This window comes from Manihot esculenta, chromosome 9 (assembly GCF_001659605.2).
Source record: "Manihot esculenta cultivar AM560-2 chromosome 9, M.esculenta_v8, whole genome shotgun sequence".
In the NCBI taxonomy this organism is placed as follows: domain Eukaryota; kingdom Viridiplantae; phylum Streptophyta; class Magnoliopsida; order Malpighiales; family Euphorbiaceae; genus Manihot; species Manihot esculenta.
The window spans coordinates 1,866,337-1,878,035 of record NC_035169.2 but is presented as its reverse complement, the minus strand read 5'-3'; the positions used below and the strand labels follow the sequence as shown (position 1 = coordinate 1,878,035).

At 32.9% G+C, this 11,699-nt stretch overlaps 2 protein-coding genes across 4 annotated transcripts; one reads left to right on the top strand and one right to left on the bottom strand.

Annotated features, from left to right (window-relative positions):
• Window positions 1-4,124: 4,124 nt before the first annotated feature.
• On the bottom strand, window positions 4,125-7,074 carry LOC110623734 (ganglioside-induced differentiation-associated protein 2). Its single transcript, XM_021768755.2, has 3 exons — window positions 6,721-7,074; window positions 5,324-5,588; window positions 4,125-4,556 (listed from the first exon to the last, which is right to left on the bottom strand). The coding sequence occupies exons 1-3, from the start codon at window positions 6,986-6,988 to the stop codon at window positions 4,322-4,324; spliced, it is 768 nt and encodes a 255-aa protein (XP_021624447.1). The 5' UTR covers window positions 6,989-7,074; the 3' UTR covers window positions 4,125-4,321.
• Window positions 7,075-7,652: 578 nt separating this feature from the next.
• LOC110623049 (lycopene beta cyclase, chloroplastic/chromoplastic) lies at window positions 7,653-10,867 on the top strand. Of its 3 annotated transcripts, none has more exons than XM_021767895.2 (2): window positions 7,653-8,084; window positions 9,176-10,867. In XM_021767895.2, the coding sequence occupies exon 2, from the start codon at window positions 9,235-9,237 to the stop codon at window positions 10,747-10,749; it is 1,515 nt and encodes a 504-aa protein (XP_021623587.1). In that variant the 5' UTR covers window positions 7,653-8,084; window positions 9,176-9,234; the 3' UTR covers window positions 10,750-10,867. The 3 variants fall into 3 exon arrangements, with proteins under 3 accessions (XP_021623587.1, XP_021623586.1, XP_021623588.1); XM_021767894.2 differs by having other exon boundaries at window positions 7,653-8,088; XM_021767896.2 differs by having other exon boundaries at window positions 7,653-8,088; window positions 9,147-10,867.
• Window positions 10,868-11,699: the final 832 nt, after the last annotated feature.

The following is an 11,699-nucleotide window of genomic DNA, read 5'->3' as shown; positions in this document are numbered from 1 at the left end:
AAGTATATCTAATATATTTATTTGTCGAATTTTAAATAAATGAAGACTTTAAATTTTATTATTATGAACGCTTTTGTTTGTTTATTTTAAAAGAAATAAAATATCGATTTTCTAAGAATGTATTATGTATGTTTCATAAATATTAATAACTAAATTGATGGAAAAATAAATTATTTAACTAAATAAAAAAAATTAAAGGACGTTTATGAGTTTATTGCATATGGAAGTCTGTTTAATTTAGTTGTTGCGATTGCGGATAGTTAATAACTAACAGTGGATAGCTAATCATAATTTATAATCAATAATTGATACTACCTAATGTATTTTAGGTGTTTAGTAAATTATATCTTTTTTTTAAAGTAAAACTATTTATTATATTAATAAAATTTCATTAAATAAATAGGGATATCATCCCAAATAGAGAAATAATTATAACTAATAAATTCTCTAGTTAAAGTATAAGCAGTTAGAGTAGCGTTACGACGAAATCTACCTAATATATTTTAGGTGTTTAGTAAATTATATCTTTTTTTTTTAAAGCAAAACTACTTATTGTATTAATAAAATTTCATTAAATAAAGAGGGATATCATCTCAAATAGAGAAATGACTATACCTGATAGATTCTCTAGCTAAAGTATAAGTAGTTAGAGTAGCATTACGACGAACCCATAGATTCTCTAACTAAAGTATAAGCAGTTAGAGTAGCGTTATGACGAACCCATCTAACAGAATATCAGTTTTAGAGCCTAACAAAAATTTATGATCATTCAAAATCAAATTCAAAATCAAACCCTCTGCATAAGATAATTTAGCAAAAATGCTCTTCAAGTGGCTGTTTAAACCCCTACATAAGATAATTTGACAAAGATACTCCTCATTTTTTTCTCATCTCTCGAGCATAAATCATTAAAAAAGTCACGAAAGAGAGTTTCTATGAGATAAAACTCGAATAAGATTTCAAGATTGACGTCGTCGTTGCGATTTCGGAAACCCATAATAATTAGTAAACCTCTATTGAATATTACTTTCTAAGACAACCGAATCAATAAAATTTGAAGAAAAACCAACAACAAAAACAGACTCATGACTCTTCCATATTAACGAAAGACCTCCTCCCAATTCTCCTTGTCTATTGACTGAGAAACAACCATCAAAATTTAAAAAATTACGAAAAAATTTCATACGAGAACTAAGAGCTTTTGTTTCCATAAAAAATAAAATGTCCGATTTGTAACTTGGAACCAAATCTTTCAATACATTAACTGTCCGAGAATTGCTGCCATAAATCTGCTAAAAAGTCTGCATATTCTGAAAATTAATTGGAGTGTATGTGAGAAACATCCACACCATATAGAAATCACAAGTGACGATCGGAATATCTCTGGAGCTCTTAATAGGGACAATAATATCTTCTTTATCGATAGTTAATTGACGCAAAAGTTTAAGAAAAAAGGAAATGCGAGAGTATCGAGCCACAAAGAGACCACACACACCATACAGAAATCATAAGTGACAATCGGAATATCTCTGGAGCTCTTAATAGGGACAACAATATTTTCTTTATCGATAGTCAATTGACGCAGAAGTTTAAGAAAAAAGAAAATGCGAGAATATCGAGTCACAAATGGATCACAGAGGGAAACTTGCGTCAAAAATAATTTTTTTTTCCTCTAAAAGTTGTTTTTAATTTTTAATAAATTATATCCAATAATTAATGTGACATCGAAAATTATTAATAAAAGTATATATCATAATTTATTTATATAAAAATTTTAATTTTAAAAATTATAATTAATAAAATATAAAAAAGTAATGTAGTGTAAATAAAAAATAAAATCAAAACAGTTATCAACGAAATAGAGCTGATCCAAAAAGCAGTTAATAAATATCATATCAAATTATCAATAAATTATTCTTTAATTTTTTAAAATTTTATCTAATATTTGATTTAATTATTTAAATATCTATTAGCTATCAATTATATTTGATGATTAAACTGAAAACTCCAAATAAATTTATTTTACAAGTCTGAAAAATATGAATCTGAAGCATCTTTCTTAGGCGTAACGACGAGACGAAACAATAATGGAAAGCTGCCAAAATTTTTACTACATTATTTGCTGAGTTGTAAAAAGTTCAACTTATTCAATTATATATTATTAGTACAGTAAAAATAATTTTAAGAACATTTGCTCAATTGGGCCTTTCATATTTCTTTAAACAACAAAATTCAGAGGTTAGGAAACTATAATTTCATTATGCAAATTCGTCCTGATTTTAAAATGGATCAATTAATCTCTCCTAAGAAAGTCTCTGTTTGACATTATGATTTAAAAGTTGAAACCCTGTTTAGGAAAAATACTATAATGTTGTAAAAAACCATATTCCTTTAAAAAAGTTATTATATTTAATATTTTTTAATTTAGTTTTATCAAAAGGACAATTTATTTATTCAAAACAAGAAGAAGAGTACAAGTAAATAGTTTTTATATAAGGGGGGTATTTATTAGAAAAAAAAGGACAATAATTATTGATTGACAAGACTTGGCAAAGCAAAGTAGACTATGCCCTCCCAACTTGAGTTAAAAGGAAAGGGTAAAAAAAAAAAAAGATCATATAAGCTTAGTAATTGGACAACATGGGTCCATGTTTATGTAACTCCACTATGGTAATAATTTTTACCATAGTGTTTAGTACTCTAATTCGTATTTAAAAATTTAAAAAGTATATTATAAGCTCTAAAGCAGATTTAAACACATGATTGAACCTTAATCACCATAAAACTTCCATAGTACGTGGAACAAAAACTGGATAACTTCTTATTTTGTAACAAATTCTGTCAAATTAAGAATCATGTCCATCAGATTGGCAAAGCATGATACAATATCAAGGTTTGAAAGGACACAATTACTAACCAATCAGAAGAATAAGCTTCTCAAATGGCTTCTGATAATGGGAACAGCTCTTCTAGCTTATTATTTGAAAGGATTCTGTTGGGGTCCAATCCCTTGCGTGCCTTATTAGCCTTGCTTGCGAAGCTACAAGCTCTTCATGGTCCTTTGGAACCTACACAAGTTTTTGTTAATTTTTAAGTAACGATAATGCAATGAAACATCAATTTAATAACATTGATCACTGACTAGTCAGATTGCTGCGCTGCTGAACAACTTAAACAACAACATCTAAACCCGTTGACACACGAGAGAGAGAGAGAGAGAGAGAGAGAGAGAGGAGTGGAGTTCGGGGAGAATTTATAAATCAATGAGAAAAATGTGCTCAATGCAATGGGAAGGTGTAAACAATACCTCAACCTTGGCCCAATGTTCAAAAGTGGAATACTTTGTCCCACCACTGAGTTTGACTTAGATGTAGTGGAAGAATTCTTATGTTATTTCCTTTCTTTGGCGAGCATCCATCGTAGGAAGATACATGGTTATACCAACCTTATTTTATAATAAAAAAAAAGGTAAAATTACAGTTTGAGCATAACAACCAAGCCTAGAAAATTTCAAGATGCGGGGCTGTCGATAGAGCTGAGGAAATTGTTCAACATGAAATGGATTGAGCTCTCTATGAGCCAAAAAAATGAGACTCAATTGAAGACAATGTTTGAAACCAATTGTCTTATCAATGCATATTTAGTTTATATACTTCTACTCATCCTTCAAATTTATTCCTACAATTATACTTGTATTTTTTCTAATTATGTAATTTTTGGCAAAGGCCTATTTAATCCATTAACGTTTGGCCCAATAATCAAATAAGCCATTAGAGTTTTTCGATATTCAAATAAACTCTTCAAATTATTTAAAAAACAAATAAATTCATCAAAATTTAAAAATAGATCAAATAAACCCTTTCACTAGTTTAGGTACATGTTATATTCAGCTCATTTCTAAACATTTATGAGGAGAAGGGTTAATTTAGCTTCAATTAGATGCATGGACAGATTTCACTTATCAGCACAAGATGTTTGGATCACATCTACTTCATTAACTCCCAGAACTAGCACTCATCAATTCTACCTTTAACTGAACCCTGGTGGATCCTATCAGTAAATAGAAGGAAAACTGAAGATATTGATGAAGTGCATACCATCAGAATAGCTTCTAAAACAGTATATACTGCAAAATGCTGTTTTCAAGAATATATAAAATCTATTACACATTAAGTTTCAGATGACACATGGAAAGCTAGGCAAAACACTAAGCATATTATGTACAATATTGTTGCTTATGTAATAGCTTTAACCCCCATGACAACTTGGTACATTACCAAATACAAATAGCAGGCACCAGCCAACCTATGTGAAAGTGAAACTAAGTTGCATATTCCCTTGATGCCCACCTCTGTTCAAACCTCCCGAACGAGTAGGCTGTGCTGGGCGCCTCATTTAAGTGAAAAGGGTCAGGTTCAATGCCATAATCTGTTAATGGCCTTTTCTCAAGAATATCATCATGATTCTTAACAAATTCAGGGATCTCAATCTCCCCCTTCTTTATGTCATCCCATAAGTACTGAAGGCGGTTCACATATTTGATCTTCCAATATAAGCTGCCAATAAAAGAACAAAATATTAGAAAAATCATAGTCCAATTGCATTCAAAAAGTTCGTACTGCCCAATTAAATATATATCGCTCCTGACACAAGATTGTGATGAGTCTTCTCCAAATGAAAAGAACTAAAATATCCTTCCTAATTAGGAACATTTTCTCCTCTTCCTGCAACTTTCATGTGACAAATTGCTAAAGAAGGAAACTGTCAGCTGATCCCTCCTCATACAACACCACATCAAACACATGAAATCACATAATTGGCAACCTATAACAGAATAAACTTAAGCTCCTCCACAGTATTCTGGACTACAATATCCTACTACAAACGCAATGCCTAAAACAGATTGTGAACTTGAATGATGACATTATTGCCAGAAAGTTGTGGATTTAACTCTTAAAAGGCTTCAGTAAAAGACTCATCTTAACCCTATATACCTAATTAAAAGTTCACGTATAATTCTTAGACAACCTTCAAAACCTAAAAAGTTATTGAAATGTTTATTATGATGCAAGGTCATGTCATTCCAGAATCAGGTTTTCTTAGTTATGTGTTAAGTCAGGCACATACATGGTATATCTACTATAGGTGCATGTCCAAGGTCTGACTTGGTTATTTCCCAAAAATTTAAGGAATTTTCCCACTAATTTTAAGTGTTAAATGGTCATATACCCATATCTGAATATTCCTTATTTGTGAAGTGAAGCATTAAACAACTAGCTATTATTTAATGCTCATTAAATGTTAACATTAGAATACCACTCACCCTCCACTTAAGAAGAATCTACCAACAGTGGCGATTACAAGCCTTGAGCGGAGCCCAGGGTGTATGAAATATACAACTTGAAGCCTGTCCTTGTAATTGGCAGGAAGTTCTTCATATATCCACCTCAAGATAGTTGCACCAGGGGAGTTTTCCTCCTTTTGCACAGTACTATGCATGTATACAATGCAGAATGGTCCTTCAGGCAACTCACTGCATATTTTGTGGATAATGTACTTCTTCAGTCGCTCCCCACTAACAACTTGAGCTGCATACCATAAAAGGCAAACACATTACAATTACATTGAGGAGGGAACATAATATGAAAAAATGAAAAATAATACACCAAAGAGAGAGAGATTACATGAATAAAAAACATAAATCAATAAATATGTAGAAAATTATAAAAGAAAAGAAGAGTGAGAAAGAGAAGGGAGAGGAGAGAAAGTTTTGAACTTACTTTCCCCTCCAAATCTTCTCAGTTTTAAAACAGAACTATGGAAGAAAGAGATATCAAATGCTCTTACTTAACCCATTTTTCACCCAACCAAACAATAACAAACTCTCCCTTACACTCTACGCCTATATCCATCCATGCAGTCTCCCTCCATCAAAACAAAGTGGTAAAGAAGAACAATATAAGAGTAGATATTTAATAATCAAGACACGAGCCAACGTAGTACACTTTCTTCTAAGATAACTGAAGGCACATATATAAGCCGACTTGAACTTAGCTTTTTTATTTTTTATTTTTTGGTTGAAACTTGGCCAACTAGAAACAACAAAAGTAGGTAGTAAGCAGGGGGCATTTGTAGTTTAACAAAAATAAAACTTTGACAACGAAGTTATAGTAGGAGGCGGAGCATATCATCAACAAATAATATAAGATAATCTAGAGAAGGAGAGAGAAAGGGAGATGAGGGATCAAATGCTAGGTGAATTTAGTAAGCTAAGAGCAGAAATGAAATATTGATATGTCTTGCCTTAATTTCATAGAAAGCACAACTATGCTTGTTAGCTTCAGTCTAGCACAATGAAGTTCTCACAAGCCACAAGAATCAACGCACAACTGAGACAGTATGTTACACATCCAGCAAGATATAGTCCCTTCCATACATTAGTAGAAACAAAATCTCAGTATTGGGTACTTCCATACAGCATAATGAATTGCTTATAGTTCAAGAGAATATCAAATCATCACGGAACCAATCAAGCATGCCAAAACCTTCAAATTGCAACTTTTCAAGCATGTTTATAGTCATGAAGCAGCTAAGTAAACCACAAAAAAAGGCAAATTTCTGTGAAATTCACTACCAAAAAGAATTCAATTTCGTCACCCAAGCACAAAAATATATGAGCAACTGATTATCACGGTGGTTCTCTTTCTTTTTCGTATTTACCGGGAAAGTACTTGCCGACGATGCGAAATATGCGGTTTCCGCATTTATCAGAGCCCTCGAGGCGAAAGAATTGTAAGAGATCTAGATCGGAGAAATCTTCATCGGACAAGAGATCCTGGGAGCAATCATGCCAGTCTTCAGGTCCTTGGTCGTCTTCCTCTTTGATATCTCTTTCTCGGTTCGTCAAAAACGGCGTGGCATCAATACCCAAATCCGATGCCAGCACTAGAACAGAGAAATCATCGGTTGGCGGAGATGAGCTCGCCATTTTACTTTTGTTCTCTTGGGCGGCGGCTGAGGATGTGGGTCTGAAAGAGGGGGGATTGATCCGATTGGATACGCAAGTGACTGCGTGCTGGTCTTGGTGAAGAGGTTATACGTGCGCGTGCGCATGCACGTGCGATGACATGGATTAACTTTTTTTTTTTTATAAATTTGGAGTTATAGAAATTTTTATTTATAAATTAACTAACGATTTATTTAATAAAATAAAAAATATTTTAATTGAGTAATTTTATAATAAAGAATTAATGAATTTTCTTTAAAAAATTGAAAATTAATGGTAATTCTCTCTCGTTATAATAGATCTTTAAAAACTAAGGCTAAAAGTTACAAATTAAGGATTAAATTGTAGATTTCACAAAACTTTATAGATTAAATTACAAATAAATAATATTTAAGTTGTTACTATTTATCAATATGAAACAATGTGATTCATTTTGTTGCACATTAAAACAAAGGATTTATTTGAAAAAATGAGTTAAATTATAAAATATTTTTTAAATATTTTTTTCTAATTTAACCATAATAATCATAAAAAATTTTTAAAAATAAGTTTAGTCTTGACCGTTCATTATCATATCTTCAATATACACCGTCGGATCATCATCTGATTTTCAGCTGTAGTGGAGGAACTCTTTATCTTTCATTTTTCTCCGAGCTTTTTAAGAAAGAGAAAGAGGGAGAACCACTGGCCCGGCCTTCTCCTATCAACGGCGATGTCATAGTCCTTTTCGCAGCCCTATAGCTACCTCCGGTGAGGAGTAGTCTAGCCTGAAAGTCGTGGGGGTTAGACATACCGACGACCAGACACTGTTCCTCATTTTTTCTCGTTGTCCCCGAGGAAACTTAACCGGAAAAGTTTCTTCAGACGTCCTTTGACGAGTCCCTATTGCTTCTTTCACCGAAAACTTAACCGCGACTTCTTTCTTCAATTCCAGCTAAACGGTGAACGTTCACATGCCTTAAGACCACAATCAGAAGGCTCACCGGTGAAAGTACTTCTTTCTATCCCGTCTTCATCTACGGTGGCAGAAACTTGAAAATAGCTTGTTTTTCTCCAGTAACTGAGAAACTGCATCTCGGTAGGTGAGCTTCTTATTAATCTTCGTTGTGAATTTTTTGAAGATGTATATATATACTACTGTTTATGTTTGTTTTCCATTAGCCCTGTAAGAGCAGAGAAAAACGAACAGAAAAAAAATTGTAATTAGTGCATAACTGATATCAGTAAAAGGAAACCAGAATGCAGAAAATGAAAAATTGATGATAGTATAAATCAAAGGAACAATAAAAAATATTATCTATTGAAATTAATCCATAATTGATATGAATAAAATTTTGAAGCTTTCAGAAAAAGGAACAAGTCAATAGCTAGTCTGGAAGAAGCAAAAGGTAGAAAGATTAGTTACTCATTTAGTTAGTTGAATCTGTAACTCAGTTAGTTAGTTGTTCCTTAATTTAGAAAAAGATTTGTAAGAATCAAGATGCAAATGATGCTTCATGCTTTTGATCCGAAAGATAATTTTGACTCTTTTGTTTTTCTCATTCTTCATTCTCTTGTTTTGGCACTCACGCTCTCAACCTGTTTCTTGCACATCAAGCTGAGATTTACCTTTATGCACAATTAGTGTATAAATCAGTGTGACTTATGGCTTTTGCAACTTCAAGGTTTATTTACCATTTATAGTCTCTTATACCAACCAGAGAAAGAGAAAAAGAAAAAAAAAAACAATAGGGATAATAGTCTTTTTTATTCTTTAGTTGTCAAGCAATCTACTGAAGAGATACATATATGTCCATACGTATCTAGGTCAATGCGTTGAATATGATTATTTTTTCAAGGGATGAGCTAGTTCTAAATGGGAATCATGATTTTCAATGCATAAAGCACATTTTTGTGATTTTTGGAGCACTGTTGAGCTGTTTTCATGTTAGTATTTTCTTAATTCTGGTTTTTTAAAATTAGCCTTGGAAGGCTTTACTTAGCAATGAAACTTTCTTTATTTCTTTAATATTGAATTCCAGAGATCCGCAGAAATTAATGCATTCAATATATTCTTTTATACCTTTTTTACTTCTCTAATCTTTTTTGCTAGTTCACACATATTTGTATGCAATTGGAATTGCACTGCATTATTTCTCAGGGATTAACTTTTCAATTGGGAATTGACAGTGTCTTCCTAACCAGCCTGTGAGATCTTTGGAAGATACTTGAACCGATTATTGGAAATCATGGATACTTTATTGAAAACACATAATAAGCTTGAGTTCTTGCCTCAACTTCATGTGTTCCCAGAGAAAGCGAGTCATTTGGGCTCTATAAAGCTTCAAAACCCAGAGCTTAGTTTTTGTCTGAAGAGGCCTTACAATAAAAGGGTAAGGAATGGTTGTGTTAAGGCTACCAGTGGTGCTCTTTTGGAGCTTGTACCAGAGACCAAGAAGGAAAATCTTGAGTTTGACCTTCCCATGTATGACCCATCAAAAGGCCTTGTGGTTGACCTTGCAGTTGTGGGTGGCGGCCCTGCAGGGCTTGCAGTTGCACAACAAGTCTCAAAGGCAGGGCTTTCTGTTTGTTTGATTGATCCATCTCCTAAATTGATTTGGCCTAATAATTATGGTGTTTGGGTGGATGAATTTGAGGCCATGGATTTGCTTGATTGTCTTGATACCACCTGGTCTGGTGCTGTTGTCTACATTGATGACAAAACGAAGAAAGATCTTGGTAGACCATATGGGAGGGTTAATAGGAAGCAGCTAAAGTCAAAAATGCTACAAAAATGCATATCCAATGGTGTTAAGTTTCACCAAGCTAAAGTGGTCAAGGTTATTCATGAGGAATCTAAATCCTTATTAATTTGCAACGATGGCATAACAATCCAAGCTGCTGTGGTGCTAGATGCAACTGGCTTTTCTAGATGCCTTGTTCAGTATGATAAGCCATATAATCCAGGTTATCAAGTGGCTTATGGAATTTTAGCAGAGGTAGAAGAGCACCCATTTGATATAGATAAGATGGTTTTTATGGATTGGAGAGATTCACATTTGGATAATAATTTGGAGGTAAAACAGAGAAATAGTAAGATCCCTACTTTTCTATATGCAATGCCCTTTTCTTCAGATAGAATATTTCTTGAAGAAACTTCTCTAGTTGCTCGGCCTGGAGTACCCATGGAAGATATCCAGGAAAGGATGGTGGCTAGATTAAGGCACCTAGGCATAAAAGTGAAAAGTATTGAAGAAGACGAGCGTTGTGTCATCCCAATGGGTGGTCCCCTCCCCGTCCTGCCTCAGAGGGTTGTTGGAATTGGTGGTACCGCAGGCATGGTTCACCCTTCAACTGGGTACATGGTAGCAAGAACTCTAGCTGCAGCTCCAATAGTTGCCAATTCCATAGTCCAGTACCTTGGTTCTGGTAGAAGCCTTTCAGGAAATGAACTGGCAGCAGAAGTTTGGAAAGATTTATGGCCTATACAGAGAAGGAGACAAAGGGAGTTCTTCTGTTTCGGAATGGATATTCTGTTGAAACTCGATTTACAAGCCACAAGAAGGTTTTTTGATGCATTCTTTGACCTGGAACCTCACTATTGGCATGGTTTTTTGTCTTCTCGACTGTTTCTCCCTGAGCTTATATTTTTTGGTCTTTCATTGTTTTCCCATGCTTCTAATACTTCCAGGATAGAGATTATGACAAAGGGTACTCTTCCTTTGGTTAACATGATCAACAATTTAGTACAGGATAGAGAATAGATGGTTAGGTTTCTATTTGTTGTATTGTGATTTTGTTGCTACTGCATCATGAAAATTTTTATGCTGTTGTTCCCTATAATTGTCAATAGAAATCAAATTTACTTCTTGTATTGGTATCTTAATCTCAGGATATAGAATATTGCTTTCTATGTTGTTCACTTTGCTGTTTAGCTTAGCATCTGGAAAGTGAGAAAAGATCCTTTTGAAGATGTATGATCTGAATCAATTACATTCAAAAGAGAATTTTAATTGAAAACACATGAATAATTTAAAAATACAATCTCTTATATATACTTGAATCAAGTTATGTAATGAATAAAAATAAAAAAATAATAATAATAATAAACCAGCCCTTTACTCCATGATGAATTATTCATTACATATTTGACAAGAATTTATTCAATATAATAATTACATTGATGATGGTTGGTGATTATCACTATAACTCACCTGACAAAGAAAATGTTGGTGAAAATGTTGGTGATTATCATTTACGGTAGAGAAAGAATTTCGCCCAATAATAAAAAATTCCTACAGCCCTAAAAAAACTTTTCATTTATATTTATATATTTCATATTTATTGGAATAATTATATGAGAAATTTAAACCTAATTTTAAAATTTAGACATTGAAGTTAAAGAAATTTTAGAAATTATAAAAACTAGCAGACAACAAACTATCAGGATATGAAATGAGCACAAAACTACAAGATAATGGCAACCAACAATCTGTAGATAGAAATAACCTTATGGTTTTGAGCTCTTTCTAATTTTTGTGGGGTTTTATGGATTGAAGGAAGACTATTTATTGCATGAAAAACAACTGTTTCAAAAGCATAAAACATATTTGTATGGAACCCAGAAGTGAGTGACGAGTAGCTATTAGTCTACAAATTTGAATTAAGTCTAATTTTTACGGTAAATATCTATTGAAGAACTATAGTAATTTTT